This window comes from Oncorhynchus mykiss, chromosome 18, assembly GCF_013265735.2.
Source record: "Oncorhynchus mykiss isolate Arlee chromosome 18, USDA_OmykA_1.1, whole genome shotgun sequence".
In the NCBI taxonomy this organism is placed as follows: Eukaryota; Metazoa; Chordata; class Actinopteri; order Salmoniformes; family Salmonidae; genus Oncorhynchus; species Oncorhynchus mykiss.
Window position 1 is genome coordinate 59,447,070 of NC_048582.1, and position 26,098 is coordinate 59,473,167.

At 45.9% G+C, this 26,098-nt stretch overlaps 1 protein-coding gene across 5 annotated transcripts in view; it reads left to right on the plus strand.

The window, feature by feature from the left end:
* sgce (sarcoglycan, epsilon) overlaps window positions 1-25,103 on the plus strand; it is a 32,397-nt gene extending 7,294 nt beyond the window's left edge. For 2 of the 5 annotated variants that reach the window (XM_021572642.2, XM_021572648.2), the window contains exons 2-12: window positions 6,553-6,675; window positions 6,969-7,126; window positions 9,548-9,620; window positions 10,744-10,942; window positions 14,108-14,270; window positions 15,982-16,196; window positions 16,828-16,854; window positions 17,505-17,690; window positions 19,340-19,383; window positions 21,830-21,873; window positions 22,362-25,103. In XM_021572642.2, the coding sequence (XP_021428317.1) occupies window positions 6,553-6,675; window positions 6,969-7,126; window positions 9,548-9,620; window positions 10,744-10,942; window positions 14,108-14,270; window positions 15,982-16,196; window positions 16,828-16,854; window positions 17,505-17,690; window positions 19,340-19,383; window positions 21,830-21,873; window positions 22,362-22,412 (1,283 nt within the window). In that variant the 3' untranslated portion in view covers window positions 22,413-25,103. The remainder of the gene's footprint in view (window positions 1-6,552; window positions 6,676-6,968; window positions 7,127-9,547; window positions 9,621-10,743; window positions 10,943-14,107; window positions 14,271-15,981; window positions 16,197-16,827; window positions 16,855-17,504; window positions 17,691-19,339; window positions 19,384-21,829; window positions 21,874-22,361) is intronic. The other 3 variants (XM_021572643.2, XM_021572645.2, XM_021572646.2) reach the window with 3 other exon arrangements.
* The last annotated feature ends 995 nt before the right edge of the window (window positions 25,104-26,098 follow it).

Here is a 26,098-nt window from a genome sequence, read left to right on the forward strand (position 1 = left end):
GGGGGGGGGGTAGAGGAGCAGGAGGGAGAGAGGGGGCTGAGGGGGGGGGGTAGAGGAGCAGGAGGTAGAGAGGGGGATGAGGGGGGGGTAGAGGAGCAGGAGGGAGAGAGGGGGATGAGGGGGGGGTAGAGGAGCAGGAGGGAGAGAGGGGGATGAGGGGGGGGGTAGAGGAGCAGGAGGGAGAGAGGGGGATGAGGGGGGGGTAGAGGAGCAGGAGGGAGAGAGGGGGATGAGGGGGGGGGGGTAGAGGAGCAGGAGGGAGAGAGGGGGATGAGGGGGGGTAGAGGAGCAGGAGGGAGAGAGGGGGATGAGGGGGGGGGGGTAGAGGAGCAGGAGGTAGAGAGGGGGATGAGGGGGGGTAGAGGAGCAGGAGGGAGAGAGGGGGATGAGGGGGGGGTAGAGGAGCAGGAGGGAGAGAGGGGGATGAGGGGGGGGGGGGGGTAGAGGAGCAGGAGGTAGAGAGGGGGATGAGGGGGGGGGTAGAGGAGCAGGAGGTAGAGAGGGGGATGAGGGGGGGGGTAGAGGAGCAGGAGGTAGAGAGGGGGATGAGGGGGGGGGTAGAGGAGCAGGAGGGAGAGAGGGGATGAGGGGGGGGTAGAGGAGCAGGAGGTAGAGAGGGGGATGAGGGAGGGGGGGTAGAGGAGCAGGAGGGAGAGAGGGGGATGAGGGGGGGTAGAGGAGCAGGAGGTAGAGAGGGGGATGAGGGGGGGGGTAGAGGAGCAGGAGGTAGAGAGGGGGATGAGGGGGGGGTAGAGGAGCAGGAGGTAGAGAGGGGGATGAGGGGGGGGTAGAGGAGCAGGAGGGAGAGAGGGGGATGAGGGGGGGGGTAGAGGAGCAGGAGGTAGAGAGGGGGATGAGGGGGGGGGGTAGAGGAGCAGGAGGGAGAGAGGGGGATGAGGGGGGGGTAGAGGAGCAGGAGGTAGAGAGGGGGATGAGGGGGGGTAGAGGAGCAGGAGGTAGAGAGGGGGATGAGGGGGGGGTAGAGGAGCAGGAGGTAGAGAGGGGGATGAGGGCGGGTAGAGGAGCAGGAGGTGGAGAGGGGGATGAGGGGGGGGGGTAGAGGAGCAGGAGGGAGAGAGGGGGATGAGGGGGGGGTAGAGGAGCAGGAGGTAGAGAGGGGGATGAGGGGGGGGTAGAGGAGCAGGAGGGAGAGAGGGGGATGAGGGGGGGGTAGAGGAGCAGGAGGTAGAGAGGGGGATGAGGGGGGGTAGAGGAGCAGGAGGGAGAGAGGGGGATGAGGGGGGGGGGTAGAGGAGCAGGAGGTAGAGAGGGGGATGAGTGGGGGGGTAGAGGAGCAGGAGGTAGAGAGGGGGATGAGGGGGGTAGAGGAGCAGGAGGTAGAGAGGGGGATGAGGGGGGAGGTAGAGGAGCAGGAGGTAGAGAGGGGGATGAGGGGGGGGGGTAGAGGAGCAGGAGGTAGAGAGGGGGATGAGGGGGGGGTAGAGGAGCAGGAGGTAGAGAGGGGGATGAGGGGGGGTAGAGGAGCAGGAGGTAGAGAGGGGGATGAGGGGGGGGTAGAGGAGCAGGAGGTAGAGAGGGGGATGAGGGGGGGGTAGAGGAGCAGGAGGGAGAGAGGGGGATGAGGGGGGGGGGGTAGAGGAGCAGGAGGTAGAGAGGGGGATGGTGGGGGGGGTAGAGGAGCAGGAGGGAGAGAGGGGATGAGGGGGGGGTAGAGGAGCAGGAGGGAGAGAGGGGGATGAGGGGGGGTTAGAGGAGCAGGAGGGAGAGGGGGATGGGGGGGGTAGAGGAGCAGGAGGGAGAGAGGGGGATGAGGGGGGGGTAGAGGAGCAGGAGGTAGAGAGGGGGATGGGGGGGGTAGAGGAGCAGGAGGGAGAGAGGGGGATGAGGGGGGGGGTAGAGGAGCAGGAGGGAGAGAGGGGGATGAGGGGGGGTAGAGGAGCAGGAGGGAGAGAGGGGGATGAGGGGGGGGTAGAGGAGTAGGAGGGAGAGAGGGGGATGAGGGGGGGGTAGAGGAGCAGGAGGTAGAGAGGGGGATGAGGGGGGGGTAGAGGAGCAGGAGGGAGAGAGGGAGGTGAGGGGGGGTAGAGGAGCAGGAGGGAGAGAGGGGGATGAGGGGGGGGTAGAGGAGCAGGAGGGAGAGAGGTGGATGAGGGGGGGGTAGAGGAGCAGGAGGGAGAGAGGGGGATGAGGGGGGGGTAGAGGAGCAGAAGGGAGAGAGGGGGATGGGGGGGTAGAGGAGCAGGAGGGAGAGAGGGGGATGAGGGGGGGTAGAGGAGCAGGAGGTAGAGAGGGGATGAGGGGGGGGTAGAGGAGCAGGAGGGAGAGAGGGGGATGAGGGGGGGGTAGAGGAGCAGGAGGGAGAGAGGGGGATGAGGGGGGGGTAGAGGAGTAGGAGGGAGAGAGGGGGATGAGGGGGGGGTAGAGGAGCAGGAGGTAGAGAGGGGGATGAGGGGGGGGGTAGAGGAGCAGGAGGGAGAGAGGGGGGTGAGGGGGGGGTAGAGGAGCAGGAGGGAGAGAGGGGGATGAGGGGGGGGTAGAGGAGCAGGAGGGAGAGAGGGGGATGAGGGGGGGGTAGAGGAGCAGGAGGGAGAGAGGGGGATGAGGGGGGGGTAGAGGAGCAGAAGGGAGAGAGGGGGATGGGGGGGGTAGAGGAGCAGGAGGGAGAGAGGGGGATGAGGGGGGGTAGAGGAGCAGGAGGTAGAGAGGGGGATGGGGGGGGGGTAGAGGAGCAGGAGGTAGAGAGGGGGATGAGGGGGGGGGGGTAGAGGAGCAGGAGGGAGAGAGGGGGAAGAGGGGGGGTAGAGGAGCAGGAGGGAGAGAGGGGGATGAGGGGGGGGTAGAGGAGCAGGAGGGAGAGAGGGGGATGAGGGGGGTAGAGGAGCAGGAGGGAGAGAGAGGGGATGGGGGGGGTAGAGGAGCAGGAGGGAGAGAGGGGGATGAGGGGGGGGGTAGAGGAGCAGAAGGTAGAGAGGGGGATGAGGGGGGGTAGAGGAGCAGGAGGGAGAGAGGGGGATGAGGGGGGGTTAGAGGAGCAGGAGGGAGAGAGGGGGATGAGGGGGGGGGTAGAGGAGCAGGAGGGAGAGAGGGGGATGAGGGGGGGGTAGAGGAGCAGGAGGGAGAGAGGGGGATGAGGGGGGGGTAGAGGAGCAGGAGGGAGAGAGGGGGATGAGGGGGGGTAGAGGAGCAGGAGGTAGAGAGGGGGATGAGGGGGGGGTAGAGGAGCAGGAGGTAGAGAGGGGGATGAGGGGGGTAGAGGAGCAGGAGGGAGAGAGGGGGATGAGGGGGGTGGTAGAGGAGCAGGAGGGAGAGAGGAGGATGAGGGGGTGGTAGAGGAGCAGGAGGAGAGAGGGGATGAGGGGGGGGGGTAGAGGAGCGGAGGGAGAGGGGGATGAGGGGGGGGGTAGAGGAGCAGGAGGGAGAGAGGGGGATGAGGGGTGGGGTAGAGGAGCAGGAGGTAGAGAGGGGGATGAGGGGGGGTAGAGGAGCAGGAGGGAGAGAGGGGATGAGGGGGGGTAGAGGAGCAGGAGGGAGAGAGGGGGATGAGGGGGGTAGAGGAGCAGGAGGGAGAGAGGGGGATGAGGGGGGGGTTAGAGGAGCAGGAGGTAGAGAGGGGGATGAGGGGGGGTAGAGGAGCAGGAGGGAGAGAGGGGATGAGGGGGGGTAGAGGAGCAGGAGGGAGAGAGGGGGATGAGGAGAGGAGCAGGTAGAGGAGAGGGTTTGAGATGAGGGATGAGGGGGGGGGTAGAGGAGAGGGAGAGAGGGGGATTAGGGATATAGAGAGTAGGGTATTAGGGGGGTAGAGGAGCAGGAGGGAGAGAGGGGGATGAGGGGGGGGTAGAGGAGCAGGAGGGAGAGAGGGGGATGAGGGGGGTAGAGGAGCAGGAGGGAGAGAGGGGGATGAGGGGGGGGTAGAGGAGCAGGAGGGAGAGAGGGGGATGAGGGGGGGGTAGAGGAGCAGGAGGGAGAGAGGGGGATGAGGGGGGGGGGTAGAGGAGCAGGAGGGAGAGAGGGGGATGAGGGGGGGGGGTAGAGGAGCAGGAGGGAGAGAGGGGGATGAGGGGGGGTAGAGGAGCAGGAGGTAGAGAGGGGGATGAGGGGGGGGTAGAGGAGCAGGAGGGAGAGAGGGGGATGAGGGGGGGGTAGAGGAGCAGGAGGGAGAGAGGGGGATGAGGGGGGGTAGAGGAGCAGGAGGGAGAGAGGGGGATGAGGGAGGGGGGGTAGAGGAGCAGGAGGTATAGAGGGGGATGAGGGGGGGTAGAGGAGCAGGAGGGAGAGAGGGGGATGAGGGGGGGGTAGAGGAGCAGGAGGGAGAGAGGGGGATGAGGGGGGGTAGAGGAGCAGGAGGGAGAGAGGGGGATGAGGGGGGGGTAGAGGAGCAGGAGGGAGAGAGGGGGATGGGGGGGTAGAGGAGCAGGATGGAGAGAGGGGGATGAGGGGGGGTAGAGGAGCAGGAGGGAGAGAGGGGGATGAGGGGGGGGTAGAGGAGCAGGAGGGAGAGAGGGGGATGAGGGGGGGGTAGAGGAGGAGGGGGAGGAGGAGCTGCCATTTGCCTCTGCAACACTTCCTGAATAAAGAATAAGTCTGTGTTGTGTTGTAAATGGATAGACTCTGGTATAATGGGAGTCAGCGAGTATGAGACAGAGAAGAATAGCAGCGCTATTGTGCTTCTTAAAGCTACAGTCTGGGATTGGGACAACCATTTTTGTACTTTAACATGAATGATATAGAGCCATTGATTATTGGGGAATATAACATATAAATGCGTCATGACTTTTGCAAAACTGTCTTACCCTTTCAGTACCCCCCATTCGACAGCTGTTTACATAAACAGGTGGCGGGGCAGCCATTTGTTTGTTTGAATCCCAGACTGTAGCTTTAAGAGGCTGACTGAGTCCCAGTGCTGGTGCTACTTACTGCTGTTGACAACCATTCACTGCTCTGGCCCTCTGACTCCCTGGTTGCTGATATCATAGGCCTTTAGCCCTTAACAACTACTGACAAGTCGACTGTAGCCTGGGTGCCTGGCTGACTGTTCTTGGACTCATCAGTGTTAGGCTTATATCAAAGAGACTGAATAATTCAAACCTCTCTGGCTATATAGTACTGGCCTTGTTTGGCAAGAAAACAAATTGGTTAATGGGAAATCTGCAGTTTGATCAATAACAAAACAGTTACCCCTGCCGCTGATTTGGTAAACAGCTTAGGGATGGGGCTGGAGAAATGTAACCACTCTCAAATTCATGAACTATGAATACAGGGACTGACTATCCATGATATAATATGTATAGTTTTAACCATGTTTTGAGGCTATACAGTATTTGTTTACATTTACATTGTTTACAAACAAATGACTAAACAAGCTGATTTTTAGGTTCTGATGTTGTACGACAGTTGAATTAAGCACAAGAGGCAGATTAAGTTATATTTAAGCAATAAGGTCAGAGGGGTGTGGTATATGGCCAATATACCACGGCTAAGGGCTGTTCTTAAGCACGACGCAACACAGAGTGCCTGGATACAGCCCTTAGCCATGGTATATTGGCAATATACCACAAACCCCTGAGGTGCCTTATAGCTATTATAAACTGGTTACCAACATAATTAGAGCAGGAAAAAATATATTTTTGTCATACCCGTGGTATACGGTCAGCCAATCAGCATTCAGGGCTTGAACCACCCAGTTTATATTCTTCAATAATCAATAGGTATATGGTCCCGTATGGCTCAGTTGGTAGAGCACGGCGCTTGCAACGTCAGCGTTGTGGGTTTGAGTACCACTGGGGACCAGTATGAAAATGTATAAACTCACTACTGTAAGTCGCTCTGGGTAAGAGTGTCTGCTAAATGACTCAAATGTATAGTCAGGTCCATAATTATTGGCACCTTGATAAAGATGAGGAAAAAATGACTGTATAAAATAAATTATACAAATAATGAGCTATACTGCATGCTCAAAACATTTCAAATTGTATTTTATTATACTAATACAATTACTAAGAGAAAGATACTTTTTTTAATAAGTAATAGAAAAAATCTTTAAAATGATTGGTTCCCCTGTTTTCAGTACTCCGGCACCCTCCCCTTGTTAGGATAATGACACAGCTTTTTTCAAAAAGCTTTCAGTCTTTTTTGATCATCTTTATCAAGGGTGCCAATAATTATGGACCTGCTAAGTTTAAAAGTAAAAAAAATTGATGTAGCAACTGCAGATTGCCCCTTTGACGCAGAAATAGACTGGCACCCAGATTACGCCGATTTATCAGTCACGAGCCCAAATGATTTGAAAACCATAAGAGACTACAGCACTTCCCCCTCACATGTTTTGATGGGGATTTTCACCTTGTAAAGATACATTTCCTCCCTCCTGAATACAGTTGGCAGGGCTGTAATGATGAAGACACACACGGACGCACACAAACACACCCCCCCCCCCCCCCCCCCCCCCCCCCCCCCCCCCCCCCCCCCCCCCCCCCCCCCCCCCCCCCCCCCCCCCCCCCCCCACACACACACACACACACACACACACACACACACACACACACACAGGAGTCCCGGCTAATAACCTCTGTGTCCTCTTTCTCTGTGCTCCAGTGATTACCATCCTGTCGAGGTCGCACGCCGACCGGAACGTCTACCCGTCTGCAGGCGTGCTGTTTGTCCATGTCCTGGAGAGAGAACACTTCAAAGGAGAGTTTCCCCCCTATCCCAAACCTGGTCTGTGTCTGTGTTCCTCATTGGATCTGTCAATTCAATAATAACCAGATTACTAATTGTACTATTACTACTAGTAGACTACCTATTTATGATAAATACTAATCTATTCAGTAATAAAATATATTTTGCTAAGCTACAGTACAGCAAATACAGAGAACGTATCAATATCACCATAAATGTCAGTGTCAGAGTAGAATTCACATCTCTCAGTCTCAAATCACGCTCTCAGGGCCTCGTTGACTAACTACTAGGCTAAGCGTTTATTGTACATGTACCAACGTCTGTCCGTACAGGGGATTCCAGCAACGACCCCATCACCTTCAACACCAACCTGATGGGCTACCCAGACCGGCCAGGCTGGCTGCGGTACATCCAGAGAACCTCACACAGCGATGGGGTGCTCTACGGATCCCCCACTGCAGAACACGTGGGCAAGGCCACCATCATAGAGGTGTTGGCTCCATGTGATGCTAAAGGAGTTACAGTGCCTTGCGAAAGTATTCGGCCCCCTTGAACTTTGCGACCTTTTGCCACATTTCAGGCTTCAAACATAATGATATAAAACTGTATTTTTTTGTGAAGAATCAACAACAAGTGGGACACAATCATGAAGTGGAACGACATTTATTGGATATTTCAAACTTTTTTAACAAATCAAAAACTGAAAAATTGGGCGTGCAAAATTATTCAGCCCCCTTAAGTTAATACTTTGTAGCGCCACCTTTTGCTGCGATTACAGCTGTAAGTCGCTTGGGGTATGTCTCTATCAGTTTTGCACATCGAGAGACTGACATTTTTTTCCCCATTCCTCCTTGCAAAACAGCTCGAGCTCAGTGAGGTTGGATGGAGAGCATTTGTGAACAGCAGTTTTCAGTTCTTTCCACAGATTCTCGATTGGATTCAGGTCTGGACTTTGACTTGGCCATTCTAACACCTGGATATGTTTATTTTTGAACCATTCCATTGTAGATTTTGCTTTATGTTTTGGATCATTGTCTTGTTGGAAGACAAATCTCCGTCCCAGTCTCAGGTCTTTTGCAGACTCCATCAGGTTTTCTTCCAGAATGGTCCTGTATTTGGCTCCATCCATCTTCCCATAAATTTTAACCATCTTCCCTGTCCCTGCTGAAGAAAAGCAGGCCCAAACCATGATGCTGCCACCACCATGTTTGACAGTGGGGATGGTGTGTTCAGGGTGATGAGCTGTGTTGCTTTTACGCCAAACATAACGTTTTGCATTGTTGCCAAAAAGTTCAATTTTGACCAGAGCACCTTCTTCCACATGTTTGGTGTGTCTCCCAGGTGGCTTGTGGCAAACTTTTAAACGACACTTTTTATGGATATCTTTAAGAAATGGCTTTCTTCTTGCCACTCTTCCATAAAGGCCAGATTTGTGCAATATACGACTGATTGTTGTCCTATGGACAGAGTCTCCCACCTCAGCTGTAGATCTCTGCAGTTCATCCAGAGTGATCATGGGCCTCTTGGCTGCATCTCTGATCAGTCTTCTCCTTGTATGAGCTGAAAGTTTAGAGGGACGGCCAGGTCTTGGTAGATTTGCAGTGGTCTGATACTCCTTCCATTTCAATATTATCGCTTGCACAGTGCTCCTTGGGATGTTTAAAGCTTGGGAAATCTTTTTGTATCCAAATCCGGCTTTAAACTTCTTCACAACAGTATTTCGGACCTGCCTGGTGTGTTCCTTGTTCTTCATGATGCTCTCTGCGCTTTTAACGGACCTCTGAGACTATCACAGTGCAGGTGCATTTATACGGAGACTTGATTACACACAGGTGGATTGTATTTATCATCATTAGTCATTTAGGTCAACATTGGATCATTCAGAGATCCTCACTGAACTTCTGGAGAGAGTTTGCTGCACTGAAAGTAAAGGGGCTGAATAATTTTGCACGCCCAATTTTTCAGTTTTTGATTTGTTAAAAAAGTTTGAAATATCCAATAAATGTCGTTCCACTTCATGATTGTGTCCCACTTGTTGTTGATTCTTCACAAAAAAATACAGTTTTATATCTTTATGTTTGAAGCCTGAAATGTGGCAAAAGGTCGCAAAGTTCAAGGGGGCCGAATACTTTCGCAAGGCACTGTAGAGTTGTTTGTCTGCAGTTATGAACAGTGGAGCTTTCTCTGACACACACACACACACACACGCACACACTAAACTACAGTACATTAGAAGTTGTAGATTCAATCAATCAATGAATACATTATAACATTGAATGTTTTGAACAATCACCCGGTCTTGTCCGCAGTTAAGTTTGCCAGACAGGGTCCTATCAGTCAGATATGTGGGCACAACCTGTAACAATCATAGTAGTGGTTAGGGGTATAATTTACATTATGTAGTCCAGCAATAGAGCCCCACAGTGGAGGGGTCATAATACCCATAAAATCTAGGGGTCAAGCAGGGAAATGGGTCCAATCGTTTTTCCACCATTCAATTTTCCTAGAAGGGATTTCAGAAACACTCCATGGTAAACCTACATGAAACACAGCCTTTATTTGAAGTATTTCTGGGTATTATGACGCATACTGTGATACTCTATGTTCACAGGTAGATTAATAGGTTTTTTGCACATATGCAAATGCTGTCACATGGTGCATTGTGATATAGCTTTATTCTAGGGTTTTAGATGTGTCCTTAATGTGTCTAAACTACTGTAGCATGTTCTCTAAGGCATTAGGTTCCCTGTAGGAATGTTCCTGTAGGATGCAGTGCCCCAATTCCTTCTTCCCTCTGAGCCTTTTACTATGGAATATGTTTGCATCTGGCTCGGACCTCGCCGGCGAGCCTCAGCCTAGGACATAAAGCTGTAGTGATCTGGGCTTAAACTTGTACCCTTATTTGTTCCAGATTACTGCCTATAACAGACGCACTTTCGAAACGGCCCGGCACAACTTGGTCATAAACATCATGTCCACGGAAGGTAAGAAAAAGAGAGAGAGACAAATGCTTAGTGAGGACATGATGAAGCAAGATGTTTTTAATTTAAATCTAGAGGGTTGCTTCTGATGTTGACTAAAATACCCTAAAGCTAATTGTTCTATTTCCTTGAAAAATGACTGAATAACATTCATATAATATATATCAATATATTATCCAGAATACATCAACCTAAGAGGCTAACACCATACACTCAACCAGACCGCCAATTTTTTAATTAAGGGTCAACACAGTCCCAACACGGGACTCAGAGCTGTGCAAATCAACAAGCACACTTCTGAAAGCGCCATCTGAAAATCCACTGTCTGCAATTGACTGAAAACTGGCCTAGTACTCTAAACAAGTAGTTAGATTGTAACAGTACATTTATTCTGTGACTTGCAATAAAGTCATACCCAGTACCACAGTAACCAATGCCTCACTCTGTGTTCCTATAGGGAACAAATGATTGTGTATAGGGCAGATTAAAACAGTATTGTGAATGCTCTTCATGTTGAGGTCTACAGCTACAGTACAGGTGTAGGATATTAATTTGAGCCAGTTTGCCACAGCAGGAAAATAGTCCTGCAGCAACAAGAAATGTGAATTATTATGTAGATTGTAATTAATAGGCATTTTGGTAGGGGTTGATACAGGGAAAATCAAGTTAGACATTTCAAAGTGGAAATGTCTAACTTCAGAAGCCTTTTTAAACCTCAAATACATCACAAGTTCTAAAATGTCCTGTATACATCTCATTATGCTGTACGTCTGTACAGAGTCTCACTCTACATGTGATACAATAGCACCACGGTGCCTGGCGAAAAGCTGCCCAGCTGTTTCTGGCCCACGCGTACTGTGTGACCTCACTCACACTGAGCAGTGACGTCACTAGCCATCTGCCCAGAGCCGAGCCGCTGTCATAACAGACACGTAACTGAGCAGACAAACATTGGCCTTTGTCGAACAGTTTGTCTGATATTACGGCCGTTAAATATTATTACATATGGTTGTCAGTTAGGGATGTACTGAACATGTACATTTTGTTCACAGAATGATATTGGGCCTATTAAAATGAACAGATTATATCTGTAATCTCTCTCCGTCTCCCTCCCTCCCTCTCTCAGACTACCCACTGCCATACCAGGCAGAGTTCTTCATAAAGAACATGAATGTGGAGGAGATGTTGGCCAGCGAGGTTCTGGGAGACTTCCTTGGCGCAGTGAAGAACGTGTGGCAGCCCGAACGCCTCAACGCCATCAACATCACCTCAGCGCTGGACAGGGGCGGACGTGTTCCCCTGCCCATAAACAACCTCAAAGAGGGGTGAGGGCATAGAAATAGAAACAGAAACACTCTTTAGTGCAGTTCAATACATGGTTTAACAGAGTAGAAGGATGAATTTACATATCAACATCACCTTGGCGCTGGACAGGGGCAGACGCGTTCCCCTGCCCATCAACAACCTCATTGGGGTGAGGAACAGGGTCACCCTCAGCAGCCCTTAAAGGTCAAGAGTATTTTGATACATAGTTTGAAAGAGGATGATGAATTCAAGTATCTTCAGTTGATAGAGGATGATGATTTCAAGTATCTTCAGTTGATAGAGGAGGATGAATTCAAGTATCGTCAGTTGATAGAGGATGATGTGTTCAAGTATCTTCAGTTGATAGAGGATGATGAATTCAAGTATCGTCAGTTGATAGAGGATGATTAATTAAAGTATCTTCAGTTGATAGAGGATGATGAGTTCAAGTATCTTCAGTTGATAGATGATGTTGAATTCAAGTATCTTCAGTTGATAGAGGATGATGAATTAAAGTATCTTCAGTTGATAGAGGATGATGAATTCAAGTATCTTCAGTTGATAGAGGATGATGAATTCAACTATCTTCAGTTGATAGAGGATGATGAATTCAAGAATCTTCAGTTGATAGAGGAGGATGAATTCAAGTATCTTCAGTTGATAGAGGATGATGTGTTCAAGTATCTTCAGTTGATAGAGGATGATGAATTCAAGTATCGTCAGTTGATAGAGGATGATGATTTCAAGTATCTTCAGTCATAGAGGATGATGAATTCAAGTATCTTCAGTTGATAGAGGATGATGAATTCAACTATCTTCAGTTGATAGAGGATGATGAATTCAAGAATCTTCAGTTGATAGAGGATGATGAATTGAAGTATCTTCAGTTGATAGAGGATGATGATTTAAAGTATCTTCAGTTGATAGAGGATGATGAATTCAAGTATTTTCAGTTGATAGAGGTTGATGAATTCAAGAATCTTCAGTTGATAGAGGATGATGAATTCAAGTATCTTCAGTTGATAGAGGATGATGATTTCAAGTATCTTCAGTTGATAGAGGATGATGATTTAAAGTATCTTCAGTTGATAGAGGATGATGAATTCAAGTATTTTCAGTTGATAGAGGTTGATGAATTCAAGAATCTTCAGTTGATAGAGGAGGATGAATTCAAGTATCTTCAGTTGATAGAGGATGATGTGTTCAAGTATCTTCAGTTGATAGAGGATGATGAATTCAAGTATCGTCAGTTGATAGAGGATGATGATTTCAAGTATCTTCAGTCATAGAGGATGATGAATTCAAGTATCTTCAGTTGATAGAGGATGATGAATTCAACTATCTTCAGTTGATAGAGGATGATGAATTCAAGAATCTTCAGTTGATAGAGGATGATGAATTGAAGTATCTTCAGTTGATAGAGGATGATGATTTAAAGTATCTTCAGTTGATAGAGGATGATGAATTCAAGTATTTTCAGTTGATAGAGGTTGATGAATTCAAGAATCTTCAGTTGATAGAGGATGATGAATTCAAGTATCTTCAGTTGATAGAGGATGATGATTTCAAGTATCTTCAGTCATAGAGGATGATGAATTCAAGTATCTTCAGTTGATAGAGGATGATGAATTCAAGAATCTTCAGTTGATAGAGGATGATGAATTCAAGAATCTTCAGTTGATAGAGGCAGACATAAACGATAGATACAGACATTAAAGCATGGTTTGTTACCTAAATATGCATCCTCAGAACGTACTATTGCAAGTTTAAAAATGCCTTGTCAACTGTCATCATCAAAGTATTGTATTCTTAAATAAGCATGTTCAGAAAATTGTATTGCATCTGTTGCAACACAAACATGGACTTACAGATGCTTATGCAATGCAGGAGGGACCTTAGTGACCTTACCACTGTGAGAAAGTGAAAGAGAGAAAGTGAAAGAGAGCGAGAGACAGAGAGAGATCAACACACTGTATTAGACATTACAGCCTCAGACAAACACTGGCAGGCAGTTTTTAGTAGTCAGGAAGAATGAATCCCCATATGAATTGCCATAAGTTGTTCTAAAAACATGCATGGCCCCATTTGGGAAGATACAAGGTTGTAGAGGAGAGCCCCATAGAAAGACTGGGCCAGCAGGGCTAAGATATTACTGTTAGTGATATTACTGTGTAACCTAGCTGTTAAATCTTCCTCTCCTCTCCTTGACCTTAAATGTGCTTGCGTGTTTGTGTGTAGATTAGTCATGTTATATACCACTAACTGTCTCTCTGTCATTAAATCAAATGTATTTATATAGCCCTTCTTACATCAGCTGATATATCAAAGTGCTGTACAGAAACCCAGCCTAAAACCCCAAACAGCAAGCAATGCAGGTGTAGAAGCACAGTGGCTAGGAAAAACTCCCTAGAAAGGCCAAAACCTAGGAAGAAACCTAGAGAGGAACCAGGCTATGAGGGGTGGCCAGTCCTCTTCTGGCTGTGCCGGGTGGAGATTATAACAGAACATGGCCAAGATGTTCAAATGTTCATAAATTACCAGCATGGTCAAATAATAATAATCACAGTAGTTGTCGAGGGTGCAACAAGTCAGCACCTCAGGAGTAAATGTCAGTTGGCTTTTCATAGCCGATCATTGAGAGTATCTCTAGCGCTCCTGCTGTCTCTAGAGAGTTGAAAACAACAGGTCTGGGACAGGTAGCACGTCCGGTGAACAGGTCAGGGTTCCATAGCCGCAGGCAGAACAGTTGAAACTGGAGCAGCAGCACGGCCAGGTGGACTGGGGACAGCAAGGAATCATCATGCCAGGTAGTCCTGAGGCATGGTCCTAGGGCTCAGGTCCTCCGAGAGAGAGAAAGAAAGAGAAAATTAGAGAGAGCATACTTAAATTCACACAGGACACCAGATAATACAGGAGAAATACATTATACTTGTATTATCAGATATACCACTAACTGTCTCCCTGTCATTAAAGCTTACCTGTATACCACAGGAGGCTGCTGAGGGGAGGATGGCTCATAATAATGGCTGGAATGGAGTGAATGGAATGGAATGAACCACGTTGTTGATGTATTTGATCCCATTCCCTTTATTACGTCCCTGCCATTTCAATAAGCCTCCCCAATTAAGGGGCCACCAGCCACCTGTATTTTAAGCCAGTGTCTAACTCCCTGCCTCGCTCTCCAGTGTGTATGTGATGGTGGGGGCAGACGTGCAGTTCTCTTCCTGCCTGAGGGAGGTGGAGAACCCCCACAACCAGCTGCGCTGCAGCCAGGAGATGGAGCCTGTCATCAGCTGTGACAAGAAGTTCAGGGCCCAGTTCGACATTGACTGGTGCAAGATCAACCTGGTGAGGACTGGACAGGACCCTGGAACCATGGTGTGACCTCTTGACCTGTTCTCTGACCATATCAAACAAAAATTATAGTGTGTATGTTTTTGTGTGTGTGTTATGTCATATACACGCATACACGAACACAGCCAATCCACAATCTTCAGAAGAAAATGTATATTTAGGCATGTAAACTGAACAAAGATATAAACGCAACAATTTAAAATATTTTACTGAGTTACAGTTCATATAAAGAAAGTCAATTGAAATAAATTCATTAGGCCTAAATCTATGACTGGGAATACAGATATCCAGGCTGTATCACAACCAGCCGTGATTGGGAGTCCCATAGGACGGCGCACAATTGGCCCAGTGCCGTCCGGGTTTGGCCGGTGTAGGCCATCATTGTAAATAATAATGTTTCTTAACTGACTTGCAGAGTTAAATAAAGGTACAAAAATAACTAAATCTATATAATATGCATCTGTTGTCCACTTGTTCACAGATACCTTTAAGGTAGGGGCATGGATCAGAAAACCAGTCAGTATCTGGTGTGATCACCATTTGCCTCATGCAGCACGACACATCTCCTTCACATAGAGTTGAACAGGCTGTTGATTGTGGCCAGTGGAATGTTGTCCCACTCCTCTTCAATGGCTGTGTGAAGTTGCTGGATATTGGCGGGAACTGGAACACGCTGTCGTACATGTCGATCCAGAGCATTCCAAACATGCTCAAGGGGTGACATGTCTGGTGAGTATGCAGGCCATGGAAGAACTGGGACATTTTCAGCATCCAGGAATTGTGTACAGATCCTTGCATCATGGGGCTGTGAATTATCATGCTGAAACATGAGGTGATGGCAGCAGATGAATGGCACGACAATGGGCCTCAGGATCTCGTCACTGTATCTCTGTGCATTCAAATTGCCATTGATAAAATGCAATTGTCTGAAGCTTATGCCTGCCCATACCATAACCCCACCACCCCAATGGGGCACTTTGTTCACAATGTTGACATCAGCAAACCACTCGCCCACACGACGCCATACACGTGGTCTGCGTTTGTGAGGCCGGTTGGGTGTACTGCCAAATTCTCTAAAATGACGTTGGAGGTGGCTTATGGTAGAGAAATAAACATTACATTCTCTGGCAACAGCTCTGGTGGACATTCCTGCAGTCAGCATGCCAATTGCGCACTCCCTCAAAACGTGAGACATCTGTGGCATTGTGTTGTGTGACAAAATTGCATATTTTAGTGTGGCCTTTTATTGTACCCAGCACAAGGTGCACCTGAGTAATGACCATGCTGTTTATTCCGCTTCTTGATATGCCACAGCTGTCAGGTGGATGGATTATCTAGGCAAAGGAGAAATACTCACTAGCAGGGATGTAAACAAATTTGTGTACAAAATTTGAGAGAAATAAGCTTTTTATGCGTATGGAACATTTTTGGGATCTTTATTTAACTCATGAAACATGGGACCCTCACTTTACATGTTGCGTTTATATTTTTGTTCAATGTATTTTCCCAGCCACCCTGCTAATACTATATATATTTTGGGGTCATGTTGGAACATTACTGGAATCAGGAGGGAATAAGCAGGAAACCTGGGAACGCTCCAACCGGGATTTCTGGAAAAATTCAGCATTTTGGGGAAATTAATGGAATTTTGCCACCCTAATATCTATAGTAAATGAAGTACTGATTGAACCTCTCTCTTCTCCAGGTGGACATCACCAAGGTGGTCACGATCCACAGTAACCGTCCGGACCCAGGTACAGGGGTTCTGCCTGACATCGGGGAGTACAACCCCCCATCAGAGTCTCTGAAGAGCAGGGACTTCTTTGCCGACTTCCTCATCACGTTGGCAGTGCCCTCGGCCGTGGCCATGGTCCTCTTCACCATCCTGGGTTACTCCATGTGCTGCCGGCGAGAAGGGGTGTAAGTGTGCAGCTTTCACTTCTGACAGAAAGAGACACACACAGACTAAAACACACGCAGACACAACACACACACACACTAAACACACATTTAGGTCTACACTTTTAAAGAGGAGATGGAACCAAAAGTATAGTGTTGTTTTGATGTGAGTTGAGGAGATACACGTTTACAGTTGGACTTCTCAGATCCTGAGGGATAGACTGATTAGTCTGAGTGCAGTGTCAGTGACCCTCAGTGGGAGTTAAGGGATGTTTAGTTATGCTACTGAGCCACTATAGATGGACGTCAAGAGGTGAAATATTCTGGAAGCGCAGCTTGTCAATAACCATCCAGTTTTATGGTCCATGCATGTTCTCCATACGTTACACTGTTCTGTCTCAGATCCATTTCTCATACTCATTTTGATGGTTATTAGCACAATCATCATGACATAGATGGTCAATCAACCATTATATTGCTCCTCCAACCCCCCACCCCCATTTACAGGCTGGGAGACTGTCCCCTCCAACCCCCCACCACTCAGTGTGTCCATCCATCCATCCAATGCCACGTACTCTCCATTCACTTCAGTGTGAATGTCTTTTAACTATTAATATTAGTATTTAATTCATTCATTTTGTTTTGTTTCTAGGGATAAAAGAAACATGCAAACACCAGAGTAAGTGTTTATCCTCTCCTGTGTTTCTCTTTTCTTTTGAGTTTGATCTGTTTTGGTTCTTCTTTGAACCCCCAACCTTTCAGTTGGTTTCCCCTTTCACCTTTTGCTTTCAAATCGCCATGGTGACATGCTCATGTCCATCCATACTGTCATCTGTGTGTTTACATACCATCATCCAAGTAGCTGCTCAAAGCTGCAAGGGGCATGTTAAAAAAGGAAGTTGATCTTAACCACAGATCCAGGGTCAGATATTGGTTCACCACCTCTAATGGTTGAGTATAGAAGGGGAACGTCTATAGTTCTGTAACTGAAGCAGGGAAACCTCAGGCCAGGTTTGTTTAGAGAGAGAGGGAGGGGGGGAGAGACAGAGAGATGGAGGGGGGAAGAGAGTATGAAAGGGAGAGGAGAAATACTCTCAAACAACCTCCTCTAGACTCAGCAGATGGCAAATTACCAATAGTAACAACACAACACAGTTTCCTCCTACCAAGAAGAAACACACCAAATGCTGTCAAAATATTTCCTATGTTCTTATGTATTCCTTAATGCAGGTATGTACAGTACACAAGAGTGTGCCTGTTGACTGAGATGGTAAGAGCTCAGATGGTCCATTTATGGTGTATTTGTCTGTCCGTCTCTTCTCTCCTCAGTATCCAGTTAGTACATCACAGCTCCATCCAAAAGTCGACCAAGGAGCTGCGGAGCATGTCTAAGAACAGGGAGATCTCCTGGCCCCTCTCCACCCTGCCTGTCTTCAGCCAAAGTGGGGAGGTGGTGCCCCCCATACACCCAGACAACTACGAGACAACCAGCATGCCGCTGATGCAGACACAGACGTGAGTCCTGACTGGAGTTTACAGACACACATGCAGGGACATAAACACATAGAAGAACAGATGCACACAATCTCTTTCCTTCTGGCACCATCTCTGTCTCTTTCTCTCATTATCTATCTCTCTTTCTCTCTCTTATGGCAGGCAGCAATGTAGTGCGCTGCCAACCCACAGCTCTCTGCGTCCTCCCCCAACAGGACAGGCAGCCTATTATCATAAGAGAGGTCTTTGAAACCTTGAATAAGGGTTTCAAATTTGGGGAAGCGACACTCTCTAATTGTTTTATATTTTTGACATTTTGTCAGGAAATGCAGCTCTGTCTCAGGTTCTGCTGTGGTGCAGTGGTTGTACAGCCTTTCCTCTACAGGGAGCCAGGTTTTCCTGTCTACCCTTCTCAATGGCAAGGCTGTGCTCACTGAGCCTGTACTTTGTCAAGGTTTTGATCAGTAACCATGGTAAAATAGTTTGCCACGGTGTCGATTTAGGGCCAGATAGCACTGCATTTTGATTTGTGCTTGTGTTTCCCAATAAGTCATGTAAATAATGTAGTTTTGTTTTGACTGTGTTGTAATTTGTTTTGATATGATTGATTGGATGTTCTGGTCCTGAGGCTTCAGTGTGTTAGTAGAACAGGTTTGTGATCTCAGCCCCAGGACCAGCTGATGAGGGGACTGAGGCTTCAGTGTGTTAGTAGAACAGGTTTGTGATCTCAGCCCCAGGACCAGCTGATGAGGGGACTCTTTTCTTTACTCAGCTCTTGGTATTGCAGGGCTTGGTAATGATATGAGAGGGGTCACTGTATTTTCCAAAACTTAACTGCTCTTTTTTGAGTTTTCATTATTAGTGGATTGTAGTTTTCCTCTGGACATGTAGGAGAATCTTACAGAACTCTGCATGCAGGGTTTCAATGGGGTGTTTGTCCCATTGGGGGAAATCTTGTTTTACAAGGGGACCCCACACCTCACTGCCATACAGTGCAATTGGTTCAATGACACATTCAATTAGTTTTAGCCAAATTTGAATAGGTATTTCAATAGGAATAGTTTTTTTAATGGCGCAGAATGCCCTGTGTGTTTTCCCTCTCAGTTAATTCAGTGCATCATTAAGGTGTCCAGTTGAGCTTATTTTTAAACCTAAGTAATTGTAGTGTCTGCAGTACTCTATATATTTTGTACCAATTGAGACATTTGGTCTAATTCTCTGAGATCTGGATGTCTCTCTCTCATTGTCTCTTTATTGCTCTCTCTCTCTCTCTCTCTCTCTCTCTCTCTCTCTCACTCTCTCTTTCTTGCACTCACTTTCTCTCTCTCTTGCTCTCTCTCACTTTCTCTTTCTTGCGCTCCCTTTCTCTGTCTCTCTCTCTCTCTCTCACTCTCTCTTTCTTGCTCTCCCTTTCTCTGTCTCTCTCTCTCTCTCTCACTCTCTTGCGCTCCCTTTCTCTGTCTCTCTCTCTCACTCTCTCTTTCTTGCTCTCCCTTTCTCTCTCTCTCTCTCTCTCTCTCTCTCTCTCTCACACACACACACACAATGCTGTCCTAATAAAGTTTGTACTAAGCAAAAACATGAGTGAGAGTTTTGTCAAATTGGCTTAGACTCTAGACAATGCTATACAACGTTTAATGCTCTAATAATCAGATGTTCTCTAATTTCAGAAACCTGCAGAACCAGATTCAGATACCACAGCAACAGCCATCAGGTTAGTATTGACTCCTGCTTTAGGATGATTATTTTATTATCTCTTGAACCAATGAAAATTATACATTAAGGTCTCTCGCTGAGTAACATGACACCGTGGACTTAATCATGATCATTCTCAATCATCTAGGCCAGGCATAGTCATTGCACGTCTCGCGAGACGCATTCGTCTTTCTGCAACTTAATTGGCGGCTCGCTGCAATATTCTGAATGCATGTGTTGTGTTTTCCTCAGTCAGATGAATGTGTCGTTTAGTTACTAGAACAGTGGTCACGTGACTAACCTTCGATATCCGCTAACGGACTGGTAAGAGCGAACGCTAGCGGCTCTAGATTATTATCGACTATGACCCCATCCCATTACCCGATTTCACATATTCTTGTGCTGTAACTTTTATTGAGGTAATGACAATAAGGTCAGATTCATCAAATTAGTTTTTACACAGTTGTTTCACATACCCCCAAGTGAACTGAAATAGAGAATCAAATAGCTTGATGGTCCATGTTAATAGTATCTTACATATCATGTGTGAATCCATTTGATATGATGTAATAGGTCTATGAATCAATTTGAGTTTGCAATAGTTGTCTTTTATCTTTTTATCCAGATCAACCAAACACACTACAGAAATATAAATGTGATGAGTTAAAACATATGGGGGTATTTCTAATCTGAGAGTCTGCATAGATATTGCAGTAATGATTTTCCTCTCTGTTGAAGTAGGTCCTCATTTCCCTAAGGGGATGTAGAAAGTTGTATTACATACAATGTGTGTCCTTGGGTTGTCTGATGTCAGAATACTCTTTCTAGCCTACATTTGCTCCTTTCCAAACTATACTGAACAACAAGATAAACTCAACATGTAAAGTGTTGATTCCATGTTTTATGAGCTGAAATAAAAGATCCCAGAAATGTTCCATACGCACAAAAAGCTTATTTCTCACATTTTGTGCACAAATGTGTTTACACCAATGTTAGTGAGCATTTTTCCTTTGCCAAGATAATCCATCCACCTGACAGGTGTGGCATATCAAGAAGCTGATTAAACAGCATGATCATTATACAGGTGCACTGGGCACAATAAAAGGCCACTCTAAAATGTTCAGTTTTGTCACACAACACAATGCCACAGATGTTTCAAGTTTTTAGTGAGCGTGCAATTAGTATGCTGACTGCAGGAATGTCCACCAGAGCTGTTGCCAGAGCATTGAATGTTCATTTCTCTACCATAAGCCGCCTCCAACGCCATTTTTGAGAATTTGGCAGTACTTACAACCAGCCTCACAACCGCAGACCATGTGTAACCACGCCAGCCCAGGATCTCCACATCTGGCTTCTTCACCTGCTGGATCGTCTTAGACCGGCCACCCCGACAGCTGTTGAAACAAACTGTCAGAAACTGTCGCAGGGTAGCTCATCTGCATGCTCGTCGACCTCACAAGGGTTTTGACCTGACTGCAGTTCAGCGTCGTAACTGACTTCAGTGGGCAAATGCTCACCTTTGATGGCCACTGGCACGCTGGAGAAGTGTCCTCTTCATGGATGAATCCTGGTTTCAACTGTACCGGGCAGTATGATGTCGTGTGGGCGAGCGAATGCACAGAGATACTGTGACAAGATCCTGAGGCTCATTGCCATGCAGCTCATCCACCGCCATCACCTCATGTTTCAGAATGATAATGCACGGCCCTGCAAGGATCTGTACACAATTCCTGGAAGTTGAAAATGTCCCAGTTCATCCCATGGCCTGCATACTCACCAGATACGCACCACCCATTGAGCATGTTTGGGATGCTCTGGGTCGACATGTACGACAGCGTGTTCCAGTTCCTGCCAATATCCAGCGACTTTGCACAGCCATTGAAGAGGAGTGGGACAACATTCCACAGACCATAATCAACAGCCTGATCAACGTTATGCAAAGGAGATGTGTCACATTGCAATGGGCAAATGGTGGTCACACCAGATACTGACTGGTTTGCTGATCCATGCCCCTGTCATGTGAAATCCATAGATTAGGGCCTAATTTATTTATTTCAATTGACTGATTTCCTTATATGAACTGTAACTAATTAAAATCTTTGACATTGTTGCATGTTGCGTTTAGATTTTTGTTCATTTTTTACCCCACCTACACTTCTGTAGTTACTGTGTCTAACTAGACTTTAGCTCCTCCTTGTGTGCATGTCAATTAACTGCAAGAGAGCCCTCTGCTCAGTCTAACTTTCTGCTCAGTCTAACTCCCTGCTCAGTCTAACTCCCTGCTCAGTCTAACTCCCTGCTCAGTCTAACTCCCTGCTCAGTCTAACTCACTGCTCAGTCTAACTCCCTGCTCAGTCTAACTCACTGCTCAGTCTAACTCACTGCTCAGTCTAACTCACTGCTCAGTCTAACTCCCTGCTCAGTCTAACTCACTGCTCTGTCTGTTCATTTTATTGCTAACAAAGGAGATAGAGATAATTATTGTATGTCAACATTTCGGAGACTGGAGGTAAGTATGCTGGTCTGCCTTTGCTTCGATGAATAATTTTATCATTGCCAACTATATAAGAGACTCTTTTATTTGTACTTCATATGACATTAGTAAACAAGTTGAAATGGAGAATGTGCAGCGCTCGCTCACCATTAAAATAATTTTATTTAAACAACTATTAAAAGATTGATGTTTCGGACTTCATCAATGGCTGAAGCGTCAAGATTTTAACAGTTGTTTAAATAAAATGAAAGGTTATTAATGTAGAGCGAGCGTTGCCCCTTTTCCTTTTCAATGATGATCATATTTTTTGGTTGCACCTCGACTTTTGTTGGTTGAGTGCCCTCTACTTGCCACAGTAGTAAAGTAGTTCAAATGTAGTTACCATATTCCCATTGTTAAAATATTCAGTCTCAGAACCTGTAAAAAATCGATATTTATATTAGATCAAGATCAATTATATGATGCAATATGCTTGAATAAGGTCATTTTATTCTCCATTCTAGGTAAATGGTATTCCTGAGGAGAGGAAAGTGGCTGAAGCACTGAACTTGTGACAAGAGAGAAGCCCAAGAGACAGTGGTGGAGCTGCTATCTGTCTGTCCGTGTCCCTTTAAGCCAAGTGTTTTTCTATGTCTACATCCTATATAGAGTACCACAGTATGAGTCATAATAGACATCAAACCTAGCGGTCAAATAGGGAAACGGTTCCAATCGTTTATCCACCATTCATTTTTCCCATAGGGGATTTTAGAAACACTTATAATAAGGGCTGTGTTTCATGTAGGCTTACCCTGGTGTGACATGTTGATAACCGTGTAAATCTCTCTAGGACATTTGTAGTTTTGCATTATGTCTACTTTGACCCAAATTAGCATTTTCGAATCTGAGAGTAGAGCCAAATAAATTGATAAAAGTCACCTTATCCTAGAGAGATTTTATTGGTTATCAAAATGTCACACCAGGGAAAGCCTACATGAAACAGTCCTTATTTAAAGTGTTTTGAAAATCCCATATGGGAAAAATGAATGGTAGCAAAAGGATTGGAAGCATCACCCCGTTTGACCGTTAGGTTTTATGGGTATTATGACACCTCCATTGTGGGGCTCTATACCCAATTTCCTGCACAACTTCTGACCAGGGCCCAGAGACACTACGTCTGTCCCAATCTGCATGCCCCAGCAGTACGTTCATACTCAACGCTAGTGTCCGTCAGTGTGCCCTTATGTATGTGAGCGAGTGGTGCAGAGTACAGTAAACTCATGATAAGTGCACTTAGTATGAGAGCAAGCTGATTAAGTGCAGTCCCAATTCAATTACACTCATAACTGTGTGCTCTTATTTAATGCACACGGTCACCACAATCCTAAACAGCTGCATTTATCAGTAGTCGACTGTGTGTGTGTATACCAGCCTGATCATGAATAACAAATGCTACATTCATAGGATATTTAGAAATATTTTGTGCATATGTTCTAGAAATTATATGATGCCATTAACAATATCATGTTAGTATTTTACTTTCCATGCACAATGCTCATATTTAGAGGGAAACGGAGATGGACAGAGACGCTCGTCAAGTCCAATCAAATAAAAATGTAAATGCTAATTTTCTGTCATATAACAGTAAAAATAAGTTTGGTTTAAGTTTGCTGTCAATTGTGTTCAACGGCTGCAACTGTAGCACCAGGCCCCCAGCACACGCATTATAGTAATCTGTTAAGCCCATCTGTGGAAGGTCAGAAGGGCCCACTCGCTCTCCCCGGGTCATTTGTTTTCAGGGGTTGGATGAGCTTTAATATTGCAGATAGGTTGTTGCTTCCATCAATGTATTGTCTGCATCATTTCCAATCCCCCAGATATGTTTTTATATACACACACATTCATTTTGTTTTTAGAATATACCTTTATTATTCCCCACAAACCCTACCACCCTTCCCCAATTGGAGTAAACTAATAAACAATCTACCTTCAGTTTATACATACAATACACATTTCACAGAAATTATATTTGGTTTGTTTTTAGGCCTGGCCTTTATTTGTGATGTCCATCCAGTTTGGTTTCTATTTGTAACTGCTATTTCACAAAGTATATACATTTTACAGACCCCGTATGTTTTACATTGGTTATCTTGTTATTAGTCCCACCCTTCAGCTCCATTCAACCCCTCCCATCTTGCTCTTAACACCATCCATTTTGCATTTCTATTCGCCATATATTTTTCAACTGTGCTGTGATGCTTCACGAAATAACTGAACCTTTCTATTCTCATAGCTTTAAAATAAAATGTTTGGCTAAAATGATTATTGATCGATTGACTGACTTTTCAAATCACCCAGTAATGCTATCTGCAGCGTTAGTTCTAGGTAAATGTTGCAATTCTTCAGCCATTCCTGGACCTGTAACCAAAAACGAGCTACAGCTGGACAGTACCAAACTAAATAATCTAATACCTGCCTCATCACAGCAAAATCTGCATAGCTGGGAAGATATCTCAATATCTCTCATTCTATTGGTTGCAAGAATATTGTAGAATAATGTACATTTTTGAAAGTTTGTAAAGTTTTGAATCTCTCCAGGTTGTTGCATTAGTTACTTCCTTAACCCCGCTCATCCTTGGTGGGACATAAAACGGCAAACATCTTCTACCACTGGACCCGTCTTCCAGCTCAGCCACCACTGTCCGTCGCCATGACATTTTTAGTCTGCCTCACATGCACTTTCTTGCTGGTGTTCACCTGAGGGCAACTTTGTGTTTTTTATCTCTGCATTAACACTATGGAAAATCTCCATTGAGCATTATTTCAGTCCAGGACGAGGCTTAACCTGTGTCTGGGAAACTGGCCCTCACTGTTTTGACAAGGAAGGGACAAAGAAGTCAGACAAGATTTTTAGGAAGGTTTGTATTATTGACAATGTAGAATACAAATAAAAAGTATCTATAAATAAAATGGGTACAACTCACATTAAAATGTCACAAAATAATATAAATGTACATAAAACATATATTGAGGCTCTGGGGTGAACCTAGTTGTTGCTTCTTTCAATTTGAACCAAAACCAATTTAAAAAGATATATCCCCAATAGTGAATAACATATAGAAAATCAAAATACTGTAAATCAAAATAGATTTTGTTTGCCTATCAAAATGTTTCTCAGATGGAAAAACAGGTTGACACTGAACAAGATTCTGTATAATTGCCATCCTTTTGCCAACATTCTTCATTAATAAATCAATTCATCAAAATGTGTCATGTTTTGAGTTTACAAGCAAATAGGTATGTCCCTATGGACCCCGATCAAAAGTAGTGTATTACATAGGGAATAGGGTGCCCTTTGGGATGCACATAGTCACCTGAATAACCCCTAGTGCTAAGACTTTTGATTTCATTTGATTGAGAAGCTAGATGAACCTGAAGTAAATCAACAGTGTACACCCAAGTCCATTAACCTTCTATGACGCAGAATATTTACAGATAAAATTCTAAAGAAAAAAAAAGAAATTTGCCATCTTAATGTACACTTACAATATTTGCAACGTTGCCTTAACATCAAGCTTTAAGCAGTTAATTTACACATTTAAGGGGTGTCGAATATTGGCCACTATAACCAATGGCTCAAAATTGAATCAAAACGATTCAACAACTGGATATGAAGCGATTCATTCCTAACATTCCTGTGTATAAACTTAGCTAACACAGCAGAATTTGAAAATACACACAAAGAAGTGTTGTCTGAAAGAAGGCTTTACTGTTGGTGGATATTGTCCATCTGTAGGTACATGACAGGCTCAACATGAAGTACTGCTTTTTATTCTACAGCAACACTTTCCATTCACTCAACTTCTTTTAAATACCTCATCAAGCATCACGACGCGTCAGATTTCAATGTAAACGTGGCACTGATGCCGTATGGCAACTGACAAGAGAAAACAGTAGCGAGTAGAAGGCATTCAGTCAGGTGCAGAATTCATCCATTAGCAGTGGCCTGGCTACAGTGGTAGCTACTGATGCACATGAAAGTAGGCTTTGTCAGAAGTTCTAACATGGTACAGTAGATGCAGGTACCTGACAAAAATGAAGGAAACACCAACATAGTGTTTTAATAGGGTGTTGGGCCACAATGAGCCACCAGAACAGCTTCAATGCACCTTGGCATAGATTCTACAAGTGTCTTGAACTCTATTGGAGGGATGTGACACCATTCTTCCATGAGAAATTCCATCATTTGATGTTTTTTTTG